The sequence below is a fragment of the Phalaenopsis equestris genome, unplaced genomic scaffold, assembly GCF_001263595.1.
Source record: "Phalaenopsis equestris unplaced genomic scaffold, ASM126359v1 Scaffold000224, whole genome shotgun sequence".
Taxonomy (NCBI): Eukaryota; Viridiplantae; Streptophyta; class Magnoliopsida; order Asparagales; family Orchidaceae; genus Phalaenopsis; species Phalaenopsis equestris.
Window position 1 is genome coordinate 7154198 of NW_018164666.1, and position 22249 is coordinate 7176446.

At 34.7% G+C, this 22249-nt stretch overlaps 1 protein-coding gene across 1 annotated transcript in view; it reads left to right on the forward strand.

Annotated features, from left to right (window-relative positions):
* Window positions 1-792: 792 nt before the first annotated feature.
* Window positions 793-22249, forward strand: part of LOC110023494 (TBC1 domain family member 15-like) — a 28312-nt gene continuing 6855 nt past the window's right edge. Inside the window, exons 1-7 of the mRNA XM_020722947.1 lie at window positions 793-1065; window positions 1148-1312; window positions 1498-1576; window positions 1682-1789; window positions 2524-2608; window positions 2777-2831; window positions 14063-14473. Of these exons, the coding sequence (XP_020578606.1) occupies window positions 1012-1065; window positions 1148-1312; window positions 1498-1576; window positions 1682-1789; window positions 2524-2608; window positions 2777-2831; window positions 14063-14473 (957 nt within the window). The 5' untranslated portion in view covers window positions 793-1011. The remainder of the gene's footprint in view (window positions 1066-1147; window positions 1313-1497; window positions 1577-1681; window positions 1790-2523; window positions 2609-2776; window positions 2832-14062; window positions 14474-22249) is intronic.

The window sequence follows — 22249 nt, forward strand, 5'->3', positions numbered from 1 at the left end:
ACATGTTAAATAAGAAATTTTAAATATTAAATATAAAAATATTTACAATTTGTATTTCACGTATGCAAATGCCCCAAAAATTATACAAGGTTTTATGTCACATTTTTTTTTATTTCATTATTTCTTTGAGAAAAATTGAGGTTCTTGATTAGCTTTATTGAGAGAAACATGGAATACAACATCGAGTTCTTAAATAATAACCCAGAACAACACACACAAAGTGAGGAGAAACAATCCTAAAACATATACGATAGACAAGACTAACAACACATCACTAACAGTAGCAAAAACTACAAGACCAAAACAAACCAAACACAAATAACTAATATCAGCAACAATAATAACAACAACTTCAATATCAACATCGCAACCACTTGCATAAGGAGAATCAACAACCAAAAATCTCTAAACTGTAAAAAATACAGAAAAGAAAGCAAAAAACTAGAGACCAAAACAAACAAAATATCCTAGAAGAAATAAAAGACAACAAAACAGAATCATCTTCAAAACTAAAAAAAAAAAATCATCATAACAGAACAATGACATATAATCCAGAATTTAAAACCTGTTTGTAATAAAAAATTAAAATTTCACCCGAACATAAAAAAATATTTAAAATCTCAATGAGTTTTAATTTTGATTAAAACTCATCAAAGCTCATAACCAAACTAAATAATAAGAAAAATTTAATGAAGATATCCAATAAAATTCATAAAAGAAAAAAAACAGCCCAAAGTCATCAACAAGAACTAAGCTCCAACCTCATTATTTTATAGTTCTTTTTCCCAGAGTTCGGATTTTAGTGCAGTCCACTCCTCGCCACATAGCCGGTGCAGGCCTCTCCGTTGGTGGACCCGCGCGGCTTTATCGCTACGCGCGCCAACGCCTTCTTTCCTTAAAGACTGACCTGCTATAAGAATCTCAACTGCTGCACTGCCGTCCGGTTCTCTCGTCGCAAGTCTCCATCGTTTTTCTTCCTTCTTCTCCTCAGCTTCCCCAGCAACACAAGGGATGGAGCAACATGATCTCTGCGATGACCCGGACTACGCCGCCTCCCAGCGTCAGGTAGAAGTAATCGACCCTTTCTTCTGATCTGTAATCCTTTTCCTGGTCAGCTACTTCACACCTAGTGGATTCGATCCTACAGGATTCGTTTAGCAATTTGAACCGCGATTCCAATCAGACGAGCGACACCAATGAATTGGAGCTGGTCTATTCGAAAGAGAATGTCGCGATTCACCCGAGCCAAAACGCTTCGGAGCGGATTATCGGACGTTTGCGAATTCTTAAGCAGAGCTCTTCGTTGTTCTTGGTACGCCTTATTTTTTTGTTTACCTTTTTTTTTCACCCCCTTTTTCTCTTCTTGCCGCTGGTACGCTTTCTTTGGTTAAAATTGGACTGTAGTCTATTGCCAGCTGCTTCACATTTGGGCTTTTCTCTGTAATGTATGACATGGTAGGGTGTATGTTAAGATCTCTCATCTATGTATTGCAACAGACGTGGATTCCATATAAAACTGCGTCTAATTTTCTTGGCACTGCGGGGCATAATTTAAGCTCAAGTGCATCAGAGAATGGTTAGAAGGAATCGTGATTTTAACTTTCTTGACTGTTAATTTTTGTCTTAGATTGGGGTTATCATTCTTTCTCTCCAATTCAGTTTTTTTTGTGATTATATGCAGATACGAACCTGTACACAATCAAATCAGTGCCGTTGGCTAATATCCATTCCATAAAAAGGCATATCCCAACAATTGGATGGCAGTATATAATTGTAATCCTTTCATCAGGTAAATCTAGTTGGTGTTTAACCAGTTTCCTGATATTTTGTTTTTTAGTTTTGCTTCGTGCACTCTCTTAATTTCTTACTCAATTCTTTGGATGCAAGCGTGGAACTTTCAAGGCAATTGTGCTGTTGATTTGTTTCCACTTTTTATTCAGATCCGTTACTAGCATTCAAGATGTGAAACTTTCTCATATTATTTTTGTGAGCTTAATGTTAGTATTAGCATTTTCAGTAATCCATCTCTTTCTATCACGCATGGTTGCATCCACTTATTTATTTTTTTATATATCTATAATTGCTCACAAAGGAAAACTTATTCTCTATAAAACTTTTTTTTTTTTTTGACCTTCTGCAAAAGTATACTCAGTACTTGTAAATTTGATAAAGTTGAACACCTTATATGACTTGGATTCTTCATAATCTTTCTTCTGAAAAAATCAATCTCTGCAGCTATCATTTATGTCCCCGACACAAATGCATGCATAGTAGGTCGAAGATATTAGTTTCGGACTTATTTATTATGCTCATGCACCTGAGATCAATGATACGCTGCTGACATGTTAACATTTCTGTGTGATTTAACTAACTAACTTGTGCATTACGCTTCTCCAAGATTTTTTTAATGTGTTGGGATCTAGCTCTATCCAGAACGCTGTATTTATTTGAGTGCTTAAGTGTCAGATTTACTTTTTATTGATATAAAAATTAAGATAACATGGGTTTAGTGGGTTAATGTAGGGCTTGCATTCCCTCCACTGTACTTCTATAATGGAGGAGTTCGTGAATTTCTTGCAGTATTGAAGCGGCATGTATTTATTGTGAGGTTTGTGCTTCCCATATGAGTATGCATATTCACATATACACTAGACTAGCAACCACCATACAGACTAGCTTGCACACAAGCTTGCTGCATCGATTTTCTGTTCATTGCTGTCTGCTTTAATGACACAGCTAATTACATTGTTTTTCATGAGAAAGTTGATATCTCCAGGGCTGCAGATGATGCAAATGTCTTTAGACTAAATGATTTCCAGGATTCTCTTCAGGTAACCCTTTTTTTTCCTTTTTTATTTCCTGTATTTCATGTCCTAGAATAATATTATCATTATACTGTTGTTTTACATACTAGCGTCTTGATTAGCCTGTTTTGCTCGTCTTTTGTAGTTTCAACCTTTTGCTTTGGACATAGGATACTCCATAATTTATTATATAGATTTATACAAAAACATAATTTCTTAGGTTTCTCCTTTTTACTTCACCCTCTCTTTTGACTCAAATCTTTTATTACAACATTAAATTCAGTTTGGAAATTTGAGCAGAAAAGTGTGATAAGCAAGGGTGTAAAGAACTTACACGTGATATTTCCAAGCGAACAAGGATTTGGGTTCTGAAAATTTGCACCCCGGCCTCCCTTGTAAGAGAGAGTTTTACGTCAGATTTTGGGTCAAATTTTCAGAAATCCAATGGCACAATGCATTTTGCATAAAATTCACTCTCTTATTGCATGTACTTTTAAAATTTGAGATTTAAGATTTTTCATAGGCACAAGCCCTTATATAATATAATAGTAACAAACTTAAAATTTTGAATTATATAAATTTATCACCGCCATGGGGGGAATAAGGATGAACCCGATCAAGATCTCATAGTACTGTCATCCCGAGTTATCATAAACCCTTGTCTACTTAGTCAGAGTAGATGGTTAAACCAACCTGACCGAAGGATTATTGCCAACAACATTGGGTTCCTTTGTCCAATAAAACCTTGTAGACTTGAGATAGATATTTGTCTAAAAAACAGAAATTTTAAATCAACCTTAGTTTACAGAGGGCTATGTGTCCTATCAGATATACTTTATGATTCACAACTCAAAGAGATAAAAAACTGTTGAGGAACGTAGGGATTGTAGTTGCAACTATAATAATATTGTCGGGCCCTTGCACCAAATCACCTGGTCAAAAAATTGTGATAAATAGTTTATTTGTGGAACTTACTGGCCAAAACACGACAGAGGACTCGAACCATGTTTTTACTTATATAGATTATTTTGAGTGTGAATGTAATATTATCTTTAATATGATATTGGTCCCTTATGAGCTCAGGTTATTCTTAAATTTTCATCCTCGACAAATAATTTTGGAGGTAGATGAGATTTTTTAAGCTTTATTGCAGAATATATTTCATTTGAATATTTTATTGATTTTAAAATTTAAAAACTTAATTTTATGCATAAATCCATCTAATTAAGATAGGCAATGAATATATCACCATCGAGGATTTAGTTAATCTTAAACCTTAACGACTTTGTCCTACTTATGAAGAATCAGTTAAATAAATTAAGTTTATTTAAATATTTTTTGGAGTTTAATTTTAAAATAGATCTTTCTAATTAAGATTTACAATCAACATGACCATAAGTAGGATATTTATAATTCAATTAACTTTTGTTGCAAGCATTTATAGAAGCATCAGTCTTATAAACCCTGGTTATTATCAGGAGAATAATCTGACTGGCTAGGTACATGCTCAGTCTTGTCAACTACAACTTTTATAAGAAAGAGAATTGAACTAAGCAAGTGATGCTCAACCTTGTATAATCTTGTCAGGAGTAGGATTGGACCGACTGAAGTGAGAGGTCAATCTTGCCAATTTTAGTCCTTGTTAAGTGAGACTTACAACTCTATTTTATAAACATGGTAGCCTGCTCGAGTTTGTATATAACTTAATGATTATGATTTGCTTTTTGACTAAAGAGATTTTGTAAAATTTGAGGATCCTGTACGCTACTTAAAATGGATCTAATTTTACTTTAAACATATGTTCTGATCTTATAGTATTCTTGAATATTATGCTTGAGTATTTAATAAGCTAGTCGGAGCACAAACGAGCATTAATTTTGATAGTGTGTAGGTTTCTCAATGATAGATGATTTTTACTTCAATTTTTAGTTATCTGCACAACATCTTCGGAGCATAATTTTAAAAGCTTACAGTTGTTGGAGCATGTGCAGGTAGTGTAAATGAGCCGAGCCTATTCAAGCTCCGCTCGTTAACTAGCTCATGAGCTGAGCTTATCGAGCCATGAGCTTTAATTTGAGCTCATTTATTAACGAGCTCGAGCTCGTCCCGGCTGTACTCACTGGCTCGTGAATCGACTCAATTAGTCTACCACTAGTCATTTCGATGCATTTATTGGTGAGTTGCCACCGCATCCTTCTCTGGACACCAAATCTTTTTCCGGCGAGCTCCCGTATAAATTTAATTTTTAGTTTGAGCTCGCGAGACAAGTGCTACCACTATGAGTAGAGCTCAAGCTCGCCATTCAAGCTTGACTCAAGTTCGAGCTCACAATTTGACAAACGAACCAAGCTCAAGCTTGGCATGGCTCAAACTCAACTCAACTCGTTTACACTCCTAGTATATACATTGTTTGGATTCAAATATTTTTAAATAATATTAAGTTAAGCTGCACAGTATTTTGAGATCAGATGTTCAAGCATTAAGTGCATTGATTGGAGCACATACATGCATTTTATTTATTACGTGCACGCATCTTGACGTGTTTATGCATTTGCCAAATGCATTAGTTTTTTAGGATACTTAGAAAAATTTTAAAGCATTACTTTTGAGTTGAAATATTGCACTACAAAATTTGAGTGAGCCTTAAATAATCTAAATTTGATTATTTACATGAGTTTTTTGCAATCTAAGAATCATGCAAATATTTTATTTAATGATATTTAAAACACAACTTTTGTCTATTTTTTTGAATATGTTGCGGTTCCAATGACGTATAAGACTTTCAAAATTTTAAAAGTGTAGTTTGAAGAATTTTCCTACTCTAATCGGGACAGGTGGTTTGCTACCTAAGTTTCAATGTCTTTCATATCCACTATCTCTATATCAATTCCTATAACAGAAGTATCCAATGAATCAGTTGAGATTTGACATCCTTCTTAGTTACAATGTATTTAATAGTAGAGCGGTCAATATGGACTTTAATTTTAGTACTTATCAGGTAAGATCTAAACTTGTCAAATGCAAAAACTATCACAAGCAATTCTTTCTCTGTGATGATATAATTTATTTGTGTTTCATTAAGAGTTGTACTCACATAGTGTATCACATGAAAATCCTTTTCTCTATGTTGGCCTAGCACTGCTCTTACAGTATAATCACTAGAATCGTATATTAGTTCAAATGAAATTTCTTAGCAGTGACTATTTTTTTTTTAATACTCAAAGGCTGCCAGACATTTTTCATCAAACTCAGAAGACACATTTTTCTCTAATAAATGACATAACGGTTTATATATCTTAGAGAAGTCCTGAATATATCTATGATAAAATCCTGCATGCCCAGAAAAACTCTTAGTCCCTCTAACAGATGCGAGTGGAAGTAATTTTTCTATTACTTGGATTTTAGCCTGATGCACTTCTATTCATTTCTCCCACAACATATGCCCTAATACAATCCCTTAGCTAACCGTAAATTGACATCTCTTAATTCAACTCTAAGTTAGTCTCACACTATTGCAAAACCTTTAAAAGGTGTTCAAGACATGTATCAAATGAAATACCGAAAACATAGAAATTATTCACTAAAATTTTAGTCCTTCCCCTTTTCTATCAAATTTAAGAGATCACTATCATATATCTTTGAAAAGTAACCGAGGCATTGCATAATCCAAAAGACACTCTTCTAAAGGCAAAAATTTCATAGGGATTAGTAAAGGTTGTCTTATTCTGATCCTCGAGAGCTATATAAATTTGATGATATTCCAAATATCCATCCAGGAAGTAATGGTAAGGGTGTCCTACCAATCTATCTAACATCTAGTCAAGGAAAGGTAAGAATGATATTTTCTAGTGGTTTTATTTATATTCTTTTAATCTATACATATTTCTGACCTATTACACTCCTAGTAGGTATTAGTTCTTTCTGGTCGTTCTCCACTATGGTCACACCTCATTTCTTAGGAAAATAATGTATCAGACTAACCCATCTATTAGAAAATTGGGAAAATTATTCTTGCATTTAACCACTTCAAAATTTTCTTTTAACCACTTCTTTCATAATTGGGTTTAGCCTTCTCTGGAGATCAGCTTTGGATTGGTTATTTTTTTCCATCAAAATTCTATGCATACATAATGAAGTACTAATGCCATTTATATATGTTATAATCCACCCAAAAGCTTTCCTAAAATTCCTCAACACTTGCATCAAATTTTCCTCTTGCAATTCATTTAACTCAGAAGAAATAATGTTATATAAAGTAGAAGATCCTCTTAAAAATACATATTTTAAATTTTTGGGAGAACCTTAAGTTTTAATTTAGGGGCTACAATTATAGATATTAAGAGTTTAAAATTATTTGAGGTGTCTAAATCTCAAACATATCCCTATCATTTTAGGGATTGCTTCTAACAATAGAGCAAATTCTTCCTTAGGGTCATTATCATCTTCCTCTGTCAAGTCTTGCTCTACTTGGTTATTGAGGTTTCGAAGTTGGCTTCTAATCAACTCATCCACTAAGTTTAACCTATAACAAGAATCATCCATAGTGTCTTGTGGACTTTTAGTTAATTTCAAAATATTGAATGCCACCTCATAATCATTAACCTTCTTGGTCAAATCCCCCTTCTGAACATCAAATATCGCCCTTCTTGTGGCTATAAAAGGTTTACCTAAGATTATAAGGATCTCATTATCTTCTTCCATGTTTAGAACCATGCAATCAACAACGAAGATAAATTTATCCACCTTAACTAAGATATCCTCTACAACCTCCCTAAAGTAAGTCAAAGATCGATCTGCAAGATGAAGGGTTACAGTGATGGGTTGAAAATCTCCTAAGCCTATATCCTAAAAATCGATAAGGGCATACGATTGATGCTAGCTCTTAAGTCACACAAGACTTTCTTGAAAAATTTCTCCTCTATGGCACAGGGAATAATAAAACAACCCTGGTCCTTAATTTTCTAAGGAAGTTACTTTTGAAGAGTGACACTACATTCTTTGCTCAGTGTTATAGTCTCGAAGCCACCAAGGTTTTTTTTCTTATCGAGGACATCTTTCATGAATTTAGCGTAATTAGGCATTGCTCCAAGGCTTCGACTAATGGAAGGCTCTAAGGAAAAGATGATCGTAGTTTTTTTAGTTCTTTCCTAGGAGGTAAGCCTGATTTTCCTAGGTCTTGAATAGGTTTTCAATATATCTTTTGGGCTCAGGGTTAACTTCTTCTACACTAAACTATTTCCTAGTCACTTCTTCCAAATTTTCTCTACCTATTATCTTAATGACGTTCACCTACTCATTTTCTTTTTCCACGAGATTCACTTGTGTTACTAGGTAGAGTTCATTAGGGTCTGTTACTCAATGAGTTTGATATCTATCCTAATTGCCTCTCAATATTTTTTATAATGACAACCTGACTTTATAGCTGATTCCCCTTTTGTAACACAATTTCTTCCAATTATAATTTCTTTTCCTTAAACTGTGTATTAGAAGTAAATCCCAATGGGGAGGTCGGTCTAGGGTTATTACTAACCATGTTATTCCAATTACTTACATATTGGGTTCATTGCTACGCCGTTTCTAGGTTCCTACGCCTTTGATGTTATATTTAAGTTAAAGTTTGAGTGGTTCTTTTAACCTGGGTTGTAGGTGTTGGAATACGGGTTATTGTACCTATTGATTATAAGATTCATAGATTCTACTAGCATAACACTAGGATCAACTAGTTTTCAATAAGCATTTTCCTCTATTACTACTAATCCTGATGCAAACTTCCAACTTAAATTGTCTAAATTTATGGATATTGTAACTACTTGTGAAGTTATGATTACTAACACATCTACGTCATGCCGCTAGAATTGGCTCTATCTGAAGGTTATTAAAAATTATTAGTAGTCGTCTTTTTGATCAGTGAATTTGCGTCATCAAATGACTGACAATCAAAAGTGTGAACTGACCCCCCTTAAATGTGTCGCTTAAGTGATTGTATCATTTCGAAGTCTAAATATTGATATGTTGAGCTACTCAAAACAATCAAAATGCGTGAACTAGTCCCTAGTTGCTGGTCTATGGTGCCTGAGTGTTGGGCTCTAGCTCCTAGGAGCTGCAAATCCAATGCCCCTACTTTCTTGCTTCTTTATCTTGGTTGGTTCGAAAGCTTGCTTGGGCGCCTAGGCACTGCTTGGCCAGCGCTTGAGAACTACTTCTGCACCTAGCACCAATCTTCATCATTTGATCTCCCATCAACCTTCTTACCCAGATCTTCTAAAATAAATCACAGACACATTCCAAAAGCGCAAAACATTGAATTAAAACAAAACATGGAAGATCACATTTCAATTTTACATCATAAGCCTCTTCACTTAAAGTACTTTCTTATGTGATCATCAATAGGTGCAGAACCATGTTACGTCAAGGGTAGGCAATCGTCTCCTCTGGAATTTACAATTTCTCTATATAAATATTAAAATTTAATGTTTTTTTCATTATATAGTTTAGACAATTTAGTAATTTTGCTCTCTTTATATATTTTTGCCAAATACTTAAAAAATTAGAAATTTAGTAACTTTGCCCACCCTAAAATATAATACTAGTTCCACCTTTTGATAATGACACTAGGAAAGCTAATAAATCTTTTTCGTAATAATAAAATAAAATTTTTTCATCTTAAATTTATAGATATTTTTAATAAAAATGCGAAATTCATTATTCAAACTCGTGAAATCAAGTATCTTTAACTCCTAAGGACATCTTCCATGATACATATGGCACACCAAACTTTCTCCTTGTCGATAGTTTTATATATTGTCTATTGAGGTGGGTTAAATCTGTGTTCAAGAGTAGTAATTTAATAAACTAAAAAAATATAGAACTAATAGTGTGAAGCCAATCATATTTAAAAATTTTGTGTCATCGCATGGCTTAATAAACAGATTGTGTTCAACAGGTCTGCACTTCTTTGGAGTAGGCTGGGTAGCTAGCTGCTTGATCATGAGGCCTATAAGAAGTATGGTAATTAGAAGGGTTAGGGTAACTTGACTATTTGACGTACTAAAGTGATGGGAGGTAGTAGCCTACTAGCCTCGCTACGTAGCATATATAGGATGTTAGTATGTAGATAATCTATGAAAAATGGTGGTGGATGAAATGGAGTTGTATGTCATCCAATGAGTAGGGATAACTGGTGGTGTGGTACACGTGACATAGTTGTGGTTATACTGGTGGCATGAATCTTTTTGCAACACTTGGAAAATGTCAATTTTATAAATTTTCCTCTATGTTCATCTTCACCATTCTTTGTAATTTCCTTGAAAAATACACCAACCATTTAATATTTCAATTAACAATGCGAAAGTTAGCTACTGGGTCTATTCAGTAAAAGGTTGTTTATATTTTGATATGTCTTCTTCTTGATAAACCATCTCTTAGGTCTGTTTATCACCAATAATACCTCTGGACCTATTCTTAATAATTATTGACCAGCCTAATTTGTCTCTTATTCTTTCAGATCAGTTGGCATAGTACACCTGAATTATTTGTTGTGCAAGAATGAGAGTATTAAACTTTGCATTTTCTTAATTCCATCGTATCTCCCTAGCTTATGTAGTCTTATGCATCATTTTGATATGTGGTGAAATCATTCACAACTAAAAAGAAAAAAAACTTTTGGCATGCTCAATAGAATATTTTGGCTATATTATTTTTTTGAATAATTTCGTTGTAGTTATTTGTGTAGTTTTTTAGGATGTGATAATATTTACTTTCTTACCTTCAATCCAAAAGCTTGTTTTACATATGTTTTCATTTACTAAGGGCCCATTTGGTATCACTTTTATTTTATGTTATTTTTTTAACTTTTATTTTTTAAAGCATTTTTTGTTAGTATATTTTTTATATGTTTTTGATTTTAATTTTTAAAATAAATAACGTTTTTTTTTAAAACACTCAAAACACCTAAAAAATGTTATGAGTGTCTTTAAAAAATCTCAAGTACCATAATACACATTCATTGAATGCTCTACCTAAAAATTTACAAATATATAGGGATGATTGTTGAATTATTTGATCTACATTGCCCCCATTATTATGATTTACTTTATTTTGGCTAGACTTTATGCCCGATTTGAAGAACTGACAACAAAATAACAGGTCTTCTATGCTAGTTATGCCTTGTAAAAAAAGTCGTCTGCAAGTGTTTGATTTTTAGTAGCTCTTTTGATTTTATTTAAAAATTTAGTGTTATATTTAATCATATTAGATACATTGCATATAATGCATTTTCAGAACCAAGCTAATATGATTTATTTTTCCTGACAAATGAGCACATCAAATGATATTGAAATGGGCTATCAACTCTTGCCTCATATGACAAGCATACATGCAAGTGCTCCATTAACTTGAAGAAATTAGATAGAAATATTCTTTTGAATTTTCATAATATAATTAAAATTTTTAAATCAATCTATAATAAGGAATTTTCTCTTAATTGTGCATAAACATTCTTAAAAAATTGTTTATTTCAATTACTGGATTTCAATTTATTTGTAGTACAATAAAAAATTTGGATGTAACACTCCATGAAAATATAACAATTATGACTCATCATCCTTCATATCAAAACATTTGATTAATTTAAGGCATATTCATTTGGCGTCTTCAATAATTGATCTTTTTCATACAACTCTTCTTAGTTTTAATATGATTTTATGTATGATTTTAGGTATTAAGATCTTATCATTATTTAATTTTTGGAGCTCTAACTCTCTATCTACATTATCTCATTCATCCTTGCTTTTAACTTGTCTTTCACTTTCAAGCTCATCATAACATTAACATACTATCAATTCTTTTTTCTTAGTTATGCCTTACATCTATAATATGCCATATTATATTCATTCTCTAGTAGGTAGATTCTAAATAGCATTTAATTTAGTTCAATTTTAACTAACAACATAAATTGAAAACTTGGATTCTTTTAATGTGAAAATTTGTGACCTGAATTCTATTGGGCTTGGATTGAAAAGTTTGTGGTTATGACATGAGGTGCAATTAAAATTATGGGAAACTTTTAATTGGGAAAATTTTCTTGGGAGTTTCATGGTTATAGCTGAGGGATTGTATCAGCCCAAATCCAGATATTTATTTTTACTAGGGATTGGCAATTGAAGAAGGTTGGCCGCGTCAATGAACTCTAAGTTTTCACTTTGTAAGTTCTTCGAGTATGATGAATTTTCCTTCATTTGCTCTTGGTTTTCCCTATCTTTGTTCCTTCACATAAATCTATGTTATTCTCTTCGCTTATTTTGCTATTCATGGCAACAATTTTGTAATTTTAGATAATCTATAAACTTTTTGTTATAGTTGAAATTCATTCCATATATGGAGAGGATAAGATTTCTTTATTATATTTTTATAAAACACAACTTTATTTCTTCTAAACATATGATCTGCCCTCCATGTTTCTTTTAAATAAAGTCTTCAACACTTTCAGAATATGTATAAGATCATCATTGTCATTATTGTGTGTTGGTAAATTCACGGTGGTAGAGTGATATATTAACATCTTAGTGTTGTATGAAGATCTGACACACACAAAGAGGCAAAAAAATTGACAGAAAAGGCATCAAGTGTTTTTACATGGAAAATCCGAAGGGCCAAAAACCATGGAGCCTAACCTAGTTGAAATTATTTTACTATTCCGATGTAGTTTACAAGGCTTTACCAACTCTTGAATAAGCGGAAGCAAGTAAGTGGCAAAAAACACTAAGAAAGTGATGGCAACCTGGCAGCTGTGAAGAAAAGAGAATGTAGAGGTCGAGTGCCATAAAGTATGATGCCAATATTGGTTGTAGCGACGACAATGGTGATGGTCGGTTAGTAGAGGTCTGGCGGTGGCGATAACAATAGTCCAACTGTGATGACGGTGGTTCGACGCTAGCAGTAGTGGAGGTTAGACAACGGTGTCTGATGATGGCACTGGTCAAACGATGATGATCAAGTGGTGATGACGGTGGTTCGGTGATGGCGGCAGCTAGGCCTTGGTGGTTAGGCAACTGCGGTTCGGTGATGGCGACAGCTCAACAGTGTTGGTTGGGCAGGGTTGATCCTATAGCAGTGACGGTCAAACGGCGGTGACCAATCAACTGCGGTTCGGCGGCAACGACGATGATAGCTAGACGATAGTGTTTGGGCAGCGGTAATTAGGCAGCGTCGACGGTCATACTAAGATGGTCTAGTGGTGGAGGCAACTAAACGACAGTGGTCGGGGGTGACGACGGCTTGGCAATTATGTTTGGATAGTGGCAATGTCGGCCAGGTAATGGTGGTCTGGCAGTGGCTATGACTCAACAATGGTGTTTGAGCAGTAGAGACGATAATACAATAGTGGCGGCAGCTTAATAGAGGTGGTCGGAAAGCAGTAGTCCAGCTGAGTTGGCTGCGGCTCGACAACGATGGCAAGGTAGTAGCGACAATGGTTGTAGCTAGTCAGCCTGGTCCACGGTGGTGGAGCTTAGGAACCCTCAATTTCTTAGAGCATTTTTAGCTTTATCTTCCAATTCCAAGCCCCCTTCATAAAAAGAGGGGTATATTTATAGATTTTTCTGAGTGACATCCTCTGTAATTATTGCATGAATCTGGTCACTCCATCGGATGACCCAGAGCCATCTCTTGATCGGATGATGTTTTATGAGTATTTGAGTGATATTGGGCTCGGATTCTGCTTGACTAGATGCTTAATTTGATTATAAGCTTTGACAGATTTGAGATCCATCTGATCATTTAATTGCGCATTCAATGCCTCCAATTATGCTTAAATGACTTGATCTGGGCTTGATCAGACTCGAATGAAATCAGGATTCACTGGGCTCACATTGTCGAGATGGTCAGTTTGACTATAAGCTTGCTGGAATCCGGGCCCTGGATGATCTTGAAATTGTCTAGAATGTTTATTATTTGAAATCTTTCGAGATATGTGCATGATTAAAATAGTTTTTAGAGTATCAGCCACGCTTATCTTTTTCCTAATTATTTGGGATACTTTCTGTGAATCATTAACGATACATGAGGCTTTTTTTCTGTTTTCTGCCCCCCTTGTTGAACAATGAACATAAATAAGATGCTTGCTTTAAAAATCTTTCCACTCAGTCATATGTATTTAGCTAAAGTTCTTTGACTGATGAGCTCTCCAGTCAAAATTAGCGCCTCAGAAAATGAGAAATTTCAGTTATCTTTATTGTAATTTTTTTTTAACATTCTTACAGAAAAGCCTGTCGTCTCTGGAGCTACCAAGGGTTCTTTCAGCTGCAAATGGGGCAAGGTTTCACCATTCACCAAGTACAGCTTCTGCAACTGATAGCTCTACTAGGGCAAATGGCATTGCTTCTGGTGGCATTTCTGCTCCTAAATATAACGGAAAGAAGAAGTCCATGGTTCATGATCCTCCTTATGATATCTCAGTTCAAGTTTTGGAGAAGTTTTCACTTGTTACTAAGTTGGCCCGGGAAGCAACCACACAACTGTTCCGTGAAATTCAAGACAGTCATTCACCTCTTCGTGGCAAAAAGCTGCAAAATAGACGTTTACCTGCTACCACAGTTAGCCAACCCAACCGAAGACCTAATAATTCACGACCAATGGTTGATGTTATTGCGGGAACATCTGTTGATGCCAAGGTACTTTTTTTCAGTTATTAAGCTTTTTTCATATATAAAACTTAATATTTTGTGCGCTGTGCTATACGCACTTTCTTGCTTCACTTCTTAGTCTTTCTAATTTCTTTGGTAGTTAGCATGTTGATCGGTTCGGTTCTTTCAAGGTTTAGGTTGGTTTGGTCCTTTCAAGGTTTAGGTTGTGATTTGTGCTAATAAGTGACCTAAATACTCCTAATAAAATGCCCTTGCCATGAATATACGTGTGACTAAAACAACATCCTGGATTCTATAAAATACGCACAAACCAAATTAATAAGAAAACACATCTACCTAAAATGCTAGAAACCAGTTCATCTCTATGGTCCCTTGTTTCCTTAATTTAGTAGCGATTTAAGTTTCGAATATTATAAGTAGCACCTGTAAGAAAACGCAATCAAACATTTAATTTCATGATAACTGAATTGATGGCTTAATTTCTGATCAATGGAATATAATATGCTCGGAATACTTGGTTTGCTGCAGGTTATCGGACCAACTTGTAGTGATGGTTTTCAGGGTTACCCTTCCCTTTGCTTGACGATTAAGTAGAATTTTTTAATGAAACTAGGTATGGGTACTTGTGGAGGACTCAGAGAATAAAAGTTGGAATGTAGCTGCAAAGAGTTAGATATAATATTTATAGTTTTGATTACCTATTAGAACATGAGAATGGCATTTCTTACTTGCTTTACAATGATATAATATTTAAATCTAATTCTTACAAAAAAATTAAAGATAATCAAAGTGGAATTATTAAATTGGAGCGACTTGTTGTTTGGTCCTATTCATTTGTTCAATATCAATTTGGCTCACAACTTTTCAATAACTCATGCTTTTGTTGATTTATCATCAACTTATGGTCAAACCTAACTTACCCATTGAGATCCCATGTTCGAACAAATGTAGTCATATGCATAGTGTTGCTGTGAAATACCAGTAAGATGCTTTAATGTTATGTGCTCGTTGACTCAGTACAATGGCTAGCCTCAAATGACATCAATGTAGCATGTGCTCTGTGAAGGGGTCCTAGTTTACGTCATTCATTAGTTCAAGTAGTCCTTATGTGCCTTAAGTGGACCTTATTTTAGACCAATAACCCATTGAACTTAATAGTCAAGCAGGCTCATTAGACCATATTATGATCTTGAATTGACCGAGCTAGCTTGATTCCTTTATATGTTTTTATGTAACTCATATATTAAAATTAACTGACATTCATATTGTTTTTTTTTCTTTGTATTGTTGTAGTTTGGTAATATAAGTATTCACTGGCTTGTTTAACTCATCGTTATTTTTAAACTAACTTTTCAAGTAAATTTTAAGTGATTTAAAAGATGAGTTATAGAAAAAAAAAACGTGTATAGAAGACGCGGACAACTGTCAACGAGGTAAATTGAAATATATTGCTTTAATTAAATGGATTAGTGACTCTTTCATGTGTTAATAACAAGTTATAGAGAATAAATAACAAAATTTTTCATTCATACTGTCCGACCGTCTGTGTCCGTTTTTGTTAATTCTAAGCCCCGTGCCAGATCGTGACATATCTAACACCTACAAATTTATATGTGCATAACACTCAAATCTTTACTATCACATCAAAGGGAAAAACCCACTAATCAATTTAATTAAAACAATATATTTCAATTTATCTCTTTGATGGTTGTCCGCGTTTTCTATACACATTTCTCTTTCATCACTCATCTTTTAAATCACCTAAAATTTACTTGAAAAGTAAGTTTAAAAATAACAATGAGCTAAACAATCCAATGAATACTCATATTCCTAAACTACAACAATACAAAGAAAAAAAACAATATACATGTCAGTTAAGCTTCTTTATAAATCAATATGAACATTTAACATGATATTCAAAAAATATATATCAATATCATTTCATGTTCATACAACTATCAGAGGAGCACCATTTAAAATTAATATCACTTAAGGTACTTCAATATTAATATCATTTCCTATTACGTGCATGGGTACATTAGTGTTCCCCATGAGTATCATCAAAGAATGCTCCATCATGACCAAATATGCACATGCAAGCATACTATAAATCATTTTATTTGCATTCTAAATATCATTTAATATCTCTCTTTTATGACATGCATGTGTAATAAATAAGTATAACTAATGCAAATCATTCATATTCATTTCTAGATGATCAAATTGAATAATAAACCATAATAATCATATTTTAGTTGCAGTAACAAGATATCTTAGTTAATGACATTCTAATACAAGTGATTTAGAAGAAATTTAATATTATTATCATAATGTAGAAGTAAAAGTACTCACCTCAATAATAAACGTTCTGTTTGCTCGTCTTTTTCTTTCAAATTATCTCATATAAAATATAAATTAGTTAATTATCGATTAATTGTAATTTAATTATCAGTTATCGTTGTATTGAATTATTTAATTTTTAAATATTTTAAACATTAAATTTAGTCATTGTAATCAAAATTAATATTAAAAATTATTAATTTATACAAAATATATTTAAAATTAAAACTCTTAACATTTATTTAATAAGGAAATTAATGAAAATGTTTAATATATTTTAATGGTTGATTTTGTCTGCAGTTTAATGTTGACCTCCATACCCGCTCTACTTCACAATGGGGATCGAATACATCAAAGATGATTGATAATGATGGATGATGGTTGATGCATAACGCAAATCTCATAAAATCATCAAATCATCACTTATTGAAATTCAGAATAATGTGAAATAAAACACAATTATTTTATTGATATGAAAGGGGTATAAATAACACTTCCATGAATCCTAGAATAGAAAAGTTAATAAAAAAAAAAATAATATGAAAGAAAAGATATATCACATAATATCTCCAATAATCAATTTATGTTAATTATTAAGAGATAAAAAAAATAACATAAAATATGAAAGCCTAAAATAGGAAATGAAAGAAAATAACTTTCATAAAATAAGGAAATAACCCGTTAATCTTAGGAAATAATTTATTCCAAATAACTTCTCACAAGAATAAATTATTTTCTAATACAACTTCTAACACTTCCTCTCAAGTTGAAACATGTTTGAAAATCATGATCTACTTGGATTTGAAAACATCAAATATGTGCGAGGGAGATCTTGTGAAGTAGAACTTGAAGTCTTCATCCCGTACTGCGGTTGTATTTGACTGCAATTCCTATAGTGCTGTAGGTAGATGGAAAACTCCTGCAAAGTAATGTTGCAGGGGAGTTTGTAGGGGAAGTAGGTAACTGTGGTTGTCTTTGACTGCAGTTCTTGCAGTATCTGTAAGTAGACAAAAGACACCTACAGGTAATGCTGCAGGGAAGTTTGCAGGAAAGTAGACAACATGTAGGAAAAGACTGACTTCTAGTTGACTATGATTGTCTTTGATTGTAATCATGCAGTGTCTGTAGGTAGGTGAAATACTCTTAGAAGTAATGTTGCAAGGGAGCTTGCAGAGAAGTAGACAACCTGCAAGAAAAAACTACAAGGTATGCAAAGAACTGCAGGAAAAAGGCTCCGGAGAAATGCCTGATGCAGAAAAAGCTTTGGAGGAGAGTCTGATGTAGGAAAAGACTCTGGAGGAGGGCCGGTTGCAGGAAAAATTCTGGTGGAGGGCCTACTGCATGAGAAGCTTCGGAGAAGGATCTGCTGCAGGAAAAGCTCTGGAGGATGACCTGTTGCAAAAAAGAATCTAAAGGAACATCTTGGATAGCAACAGCAAGAGATCGAACTCCGCGTTCAACAAATTTGTGAAACTTATTCTTAATATCCTCCATGGCATTGGATAGGCTAAGTATTTGTTCAGGAGGCACCTTTGCTGAAACGGTGCCACTGACCTTGAGCATCAATGTAAGCTAAATTTGTCCTCTTGTAAACAAGATTAGAAGGAAGGAAGTGGACCTTAGTGATGCCAACCCTTGCCTTTTTTAGGTTTTGCAAGCATCCCAACCATGACGGTCATCCTTTTCGTAATTTCAGATGAGATCCAATAGCCGTAGTGACTGACAAGGAAGTGAGCACGGCGATTGGGATGCCTCCAATACGAGGACAAGCAAGTTGTCAATCCCATCCCCGTACTTGCGATGTTGGATAGGATACATGACTATAATCTCTACAAGCATGCCAATGGCGATGGATCAGATGCAGAAATTCCCAATGGCATTGAGAATCTGCTAAAATTGGCCAACTTGGTTGGTTTTGTCAACAAGGTGGACAACCTTGCCAAAGAATGTATGGATGCCAATGGAAACTATTGCCTCAAGCTCCTTTTGTTTGCAGGTAGAACCAGAGAAGACCTTATCTCCAGGGTTCTTAGTCACAAGAAGGGATAAGCCAGTGAGAGCAGAATTGTTAATCTTGAGGGGATCGCCCTCGAAAAGCCTGACATCAACTGGGATATAAAGTAGTGGTAAGAGAGGACTATTGTTGTAAGGATGCAGGAAATCAGGGAAGCCAGACTACTGCAGGGAATGCACCAAAAAACACCGGGATGAACCTCTATAAAAAGTTGCACCTCCGACGATAGGGACCAACAGAAAATTAGGGAAGCCAGAATGTTGGAAACCAGGAAACCAGATTGCTGCAGAAAACATGCGTCAAATATTCCACCATGAGTGCGTGGTGGAGAACATTTAAACTCTAACGCATCTTATTAGGGCCACGGGAAGCAAACCGTCTTCCAAAATTCTGTTACGAATGATAATAATAAGCTTCTGATGCTTGTGTCTGTAGCTTCGTCTTGGCAACGTTAAGAGGATTCATAAGGATAGTTGAGAGAACGACAGCTCCAACAGCAGGGAAAAAATACCACTGAAACCCATTTTAGAGTCCTTGGATGCCCTGCAATTGACGTGGGACGAAGACAACAATGAAGCGGACGAAGAAGGATTAGACCTAGACACATTAGCCGCTCCATTCAAAAGCCATCCTCAATGCAGTGTTCAACCACGAGGGCAACCCATTGTTTCAAGAACACACCATCCTCAACCTGTCCTGCTACCACTCCCTCTCCTACATCACAAGGGATTTTCTGAAACCTACAAATAGGGTAAGAGGCGTCCACAATAAGGAGAGCCTAAAAAGAGTAAATTCACTCCAAACTCCAATAGACGGAGAGTTTGGTGAGCAGAGCTGTTGGTGATATTTTTGAATGGGGAGAGAAAGCGTCCCTCTCTTCCTACAAAGAGTTAAGAAGGGAGTGACGACTCTGGAAGGATGGACCGGCGGTTAAGATCTAGGATTAGACTCTGATATCATGTTGAAATTCAGAATAATGTGGAATAAAACAGAATCATTTTATTGATAAGAAAAGTGTTATAAATAACCCTTACATGAATCCTAAAATATAAAAGTCAATAAAAAATAAATTATATAAAAGGAAAGATATATCACCTAATATGTTCAATAATCAATTCATATTAATTATAAGGAGATAAATGAAATAACATAAAATAGGGAAGTCTAAAATAGAAAAGGAAATATTTCCTAATCCAACGAAATAAATATAAAATAGAAAAGAAAAAAAACTCGTTAATCTAAAGAAATAATTTATTCCTCATAAATTCTTATAAGAATAAATTTTTTTCTAATATAACTTCTAATATCACTCAACTACAAAATGCATCTAAAGCATCAAAATTAGAAGTATCTTCAATGGTTGATTTGATTGAGCACGTTGAAAATGAAAAGGACCAATTGCAACATCGCATAAATTAGCCCCAAATTGCTTCAACCATCGTCAAAATAATACAAAACCACCTATTTGCTTCGGTCAATTTAGTTTTATTCCATTAGACAAACATCCATCTTATCGTGCTCAAATACATAGTATATTAGTTGGAAACAAAGTGTAGAATCTCAAGGTGTTGGGTTCGATTGCTTTCCATTGCCTAGAACAAAAATATCCACCTTAGATCTATAAGACACCTTTAGGAAGCAACTCGTGATTGTCAACAAGGATCATTCAATTATGTTAGAACAACTTCCTCTTTTGACTAAGTAGACCAGAGTCCATGACAATATGGAACGACAAGATCATTGAATCTTGATCCGACTATCATCATCTGCTCTAAAGCTTATAATCATTAAGTTCATAATCTAAAGTCGAATGCAATTCTATGCTAAGTCTAAATGTTTAGTGCCTAACGAATAGCCTTAATTGAAAGCTCTCTCTTGTTCTTGGAAGAGATACTTAGCTATGTGGGTTTGCGTCCGTTGGAAACCTCGAATTTCAGATCATAAAGTCCTCGTAAGATGATGGAAAATTCTCTGGGCAGTGTCTTCTTTGCAACTTAATTCGGCTTCTCAAAATTTGACTCGGAACCTAACACATAAAACTCTCTCATTCCTTGAGTGGCCAAGAATTTTGTTTGCAATCTAGGTGATGCCCCATGTTATGGAAGATTGGATTGGCAGGCTAGTTACTTCAATTAGTTATTCAATCTCTTCTATTCATTGTAACATAATATATTGTGTTTTGTGCCATTGTTTTTAGTCATGATTAGGTGTTTGTGAATGTGAGACACTTACACAAGCTATGCATGTAAGAATGTTCTAACAATGATGGATATGTTCATCAATCCATATGTTGTTTTAAATTATTTTGGACAATACACGCATAAATACGCGCGCGCACACACACACACATAAATATCTACACACACACACACATATAAATATACATGTTGATATGTATGCATCCATGGACTACCTGAGCCCGCTCACGGTTTAGGAAACTGTGGGCTAACTGGTACATTTCAGGGGGAGAACTACTCTCTTTTAATTATCGATTATTATATGTTTTATTTATTTCCTTCTTATCATGATGTTTTTGAATCTCTCAAATGATATATATATATATATATGTGTGTGTGTGTGTGTGTGTGTGTGTGGTGTGTGTGTGTGTGTGCGCGTCTTCGCCTGACTCATTGAGTGCAACCTTTGTTGTAAGTCCCTTTAATTAAAACACAAAAAAACCAAAACTTGCATGAAATAAGCTGCTAGGCACGAGCCAGCTTGGTCTTGCCTCTGCCTCTGGTTCTAGGAGCGGAGACAACTAACGAATTGCTGAGTGTCGTTCAATTACCCGAAGTTACTAGAGTATCATCCATTAAGTTCCCAAGCTGGAGTGTGACTTCATTCTTTTTTTTCTTTCTAGATATGTAAACCTGCTATTCCTCATCCGAGGATTAGCTCATCTGATCGGTGTGGTCAACAGATTGTTGGGCATGTAGGAGAGAATGAGCCCCCAGCTCCTGACTAGCAGTAATAACATTCTGATTCTGAAGAGATGGTAAGCATGTCTCTTCAACACCTGAAGCATCCTGGGGATGTGGAGCTTCAATACTATCATGATTGTTGGGCCCAAGTAAACCATCTGCCAATATATCAGTCGGAAGAACAGAGAGAGTATTGCCTCCGGTAGTGGGAGGCGGAGGTGACTAGTTTGTGGAATGCACTCAGGAGCGGAGGAGGGACAGGTATGAGGTGGGGCAGATCCAGAAGCGTTTTTACTTGAAGGTTTTAAATTTGGATGCAACTGATAACATTGAGAAGGAGAATGTTCAAACATACGACAGTGAGTACAATAAAGTGGTATCTGTTCAAGTTCTGCTTGCTGCCAAAAACCCTGATATGGTGTGTCAATCCATATTTCTTCCGAAAAAGGTAAAGTAATATCCCTTTCTATCAAAATTCTGGCTTCTGAAGGCCGAGTTAGATTCACTGTAGGCGTGTCAGTTTTGAGG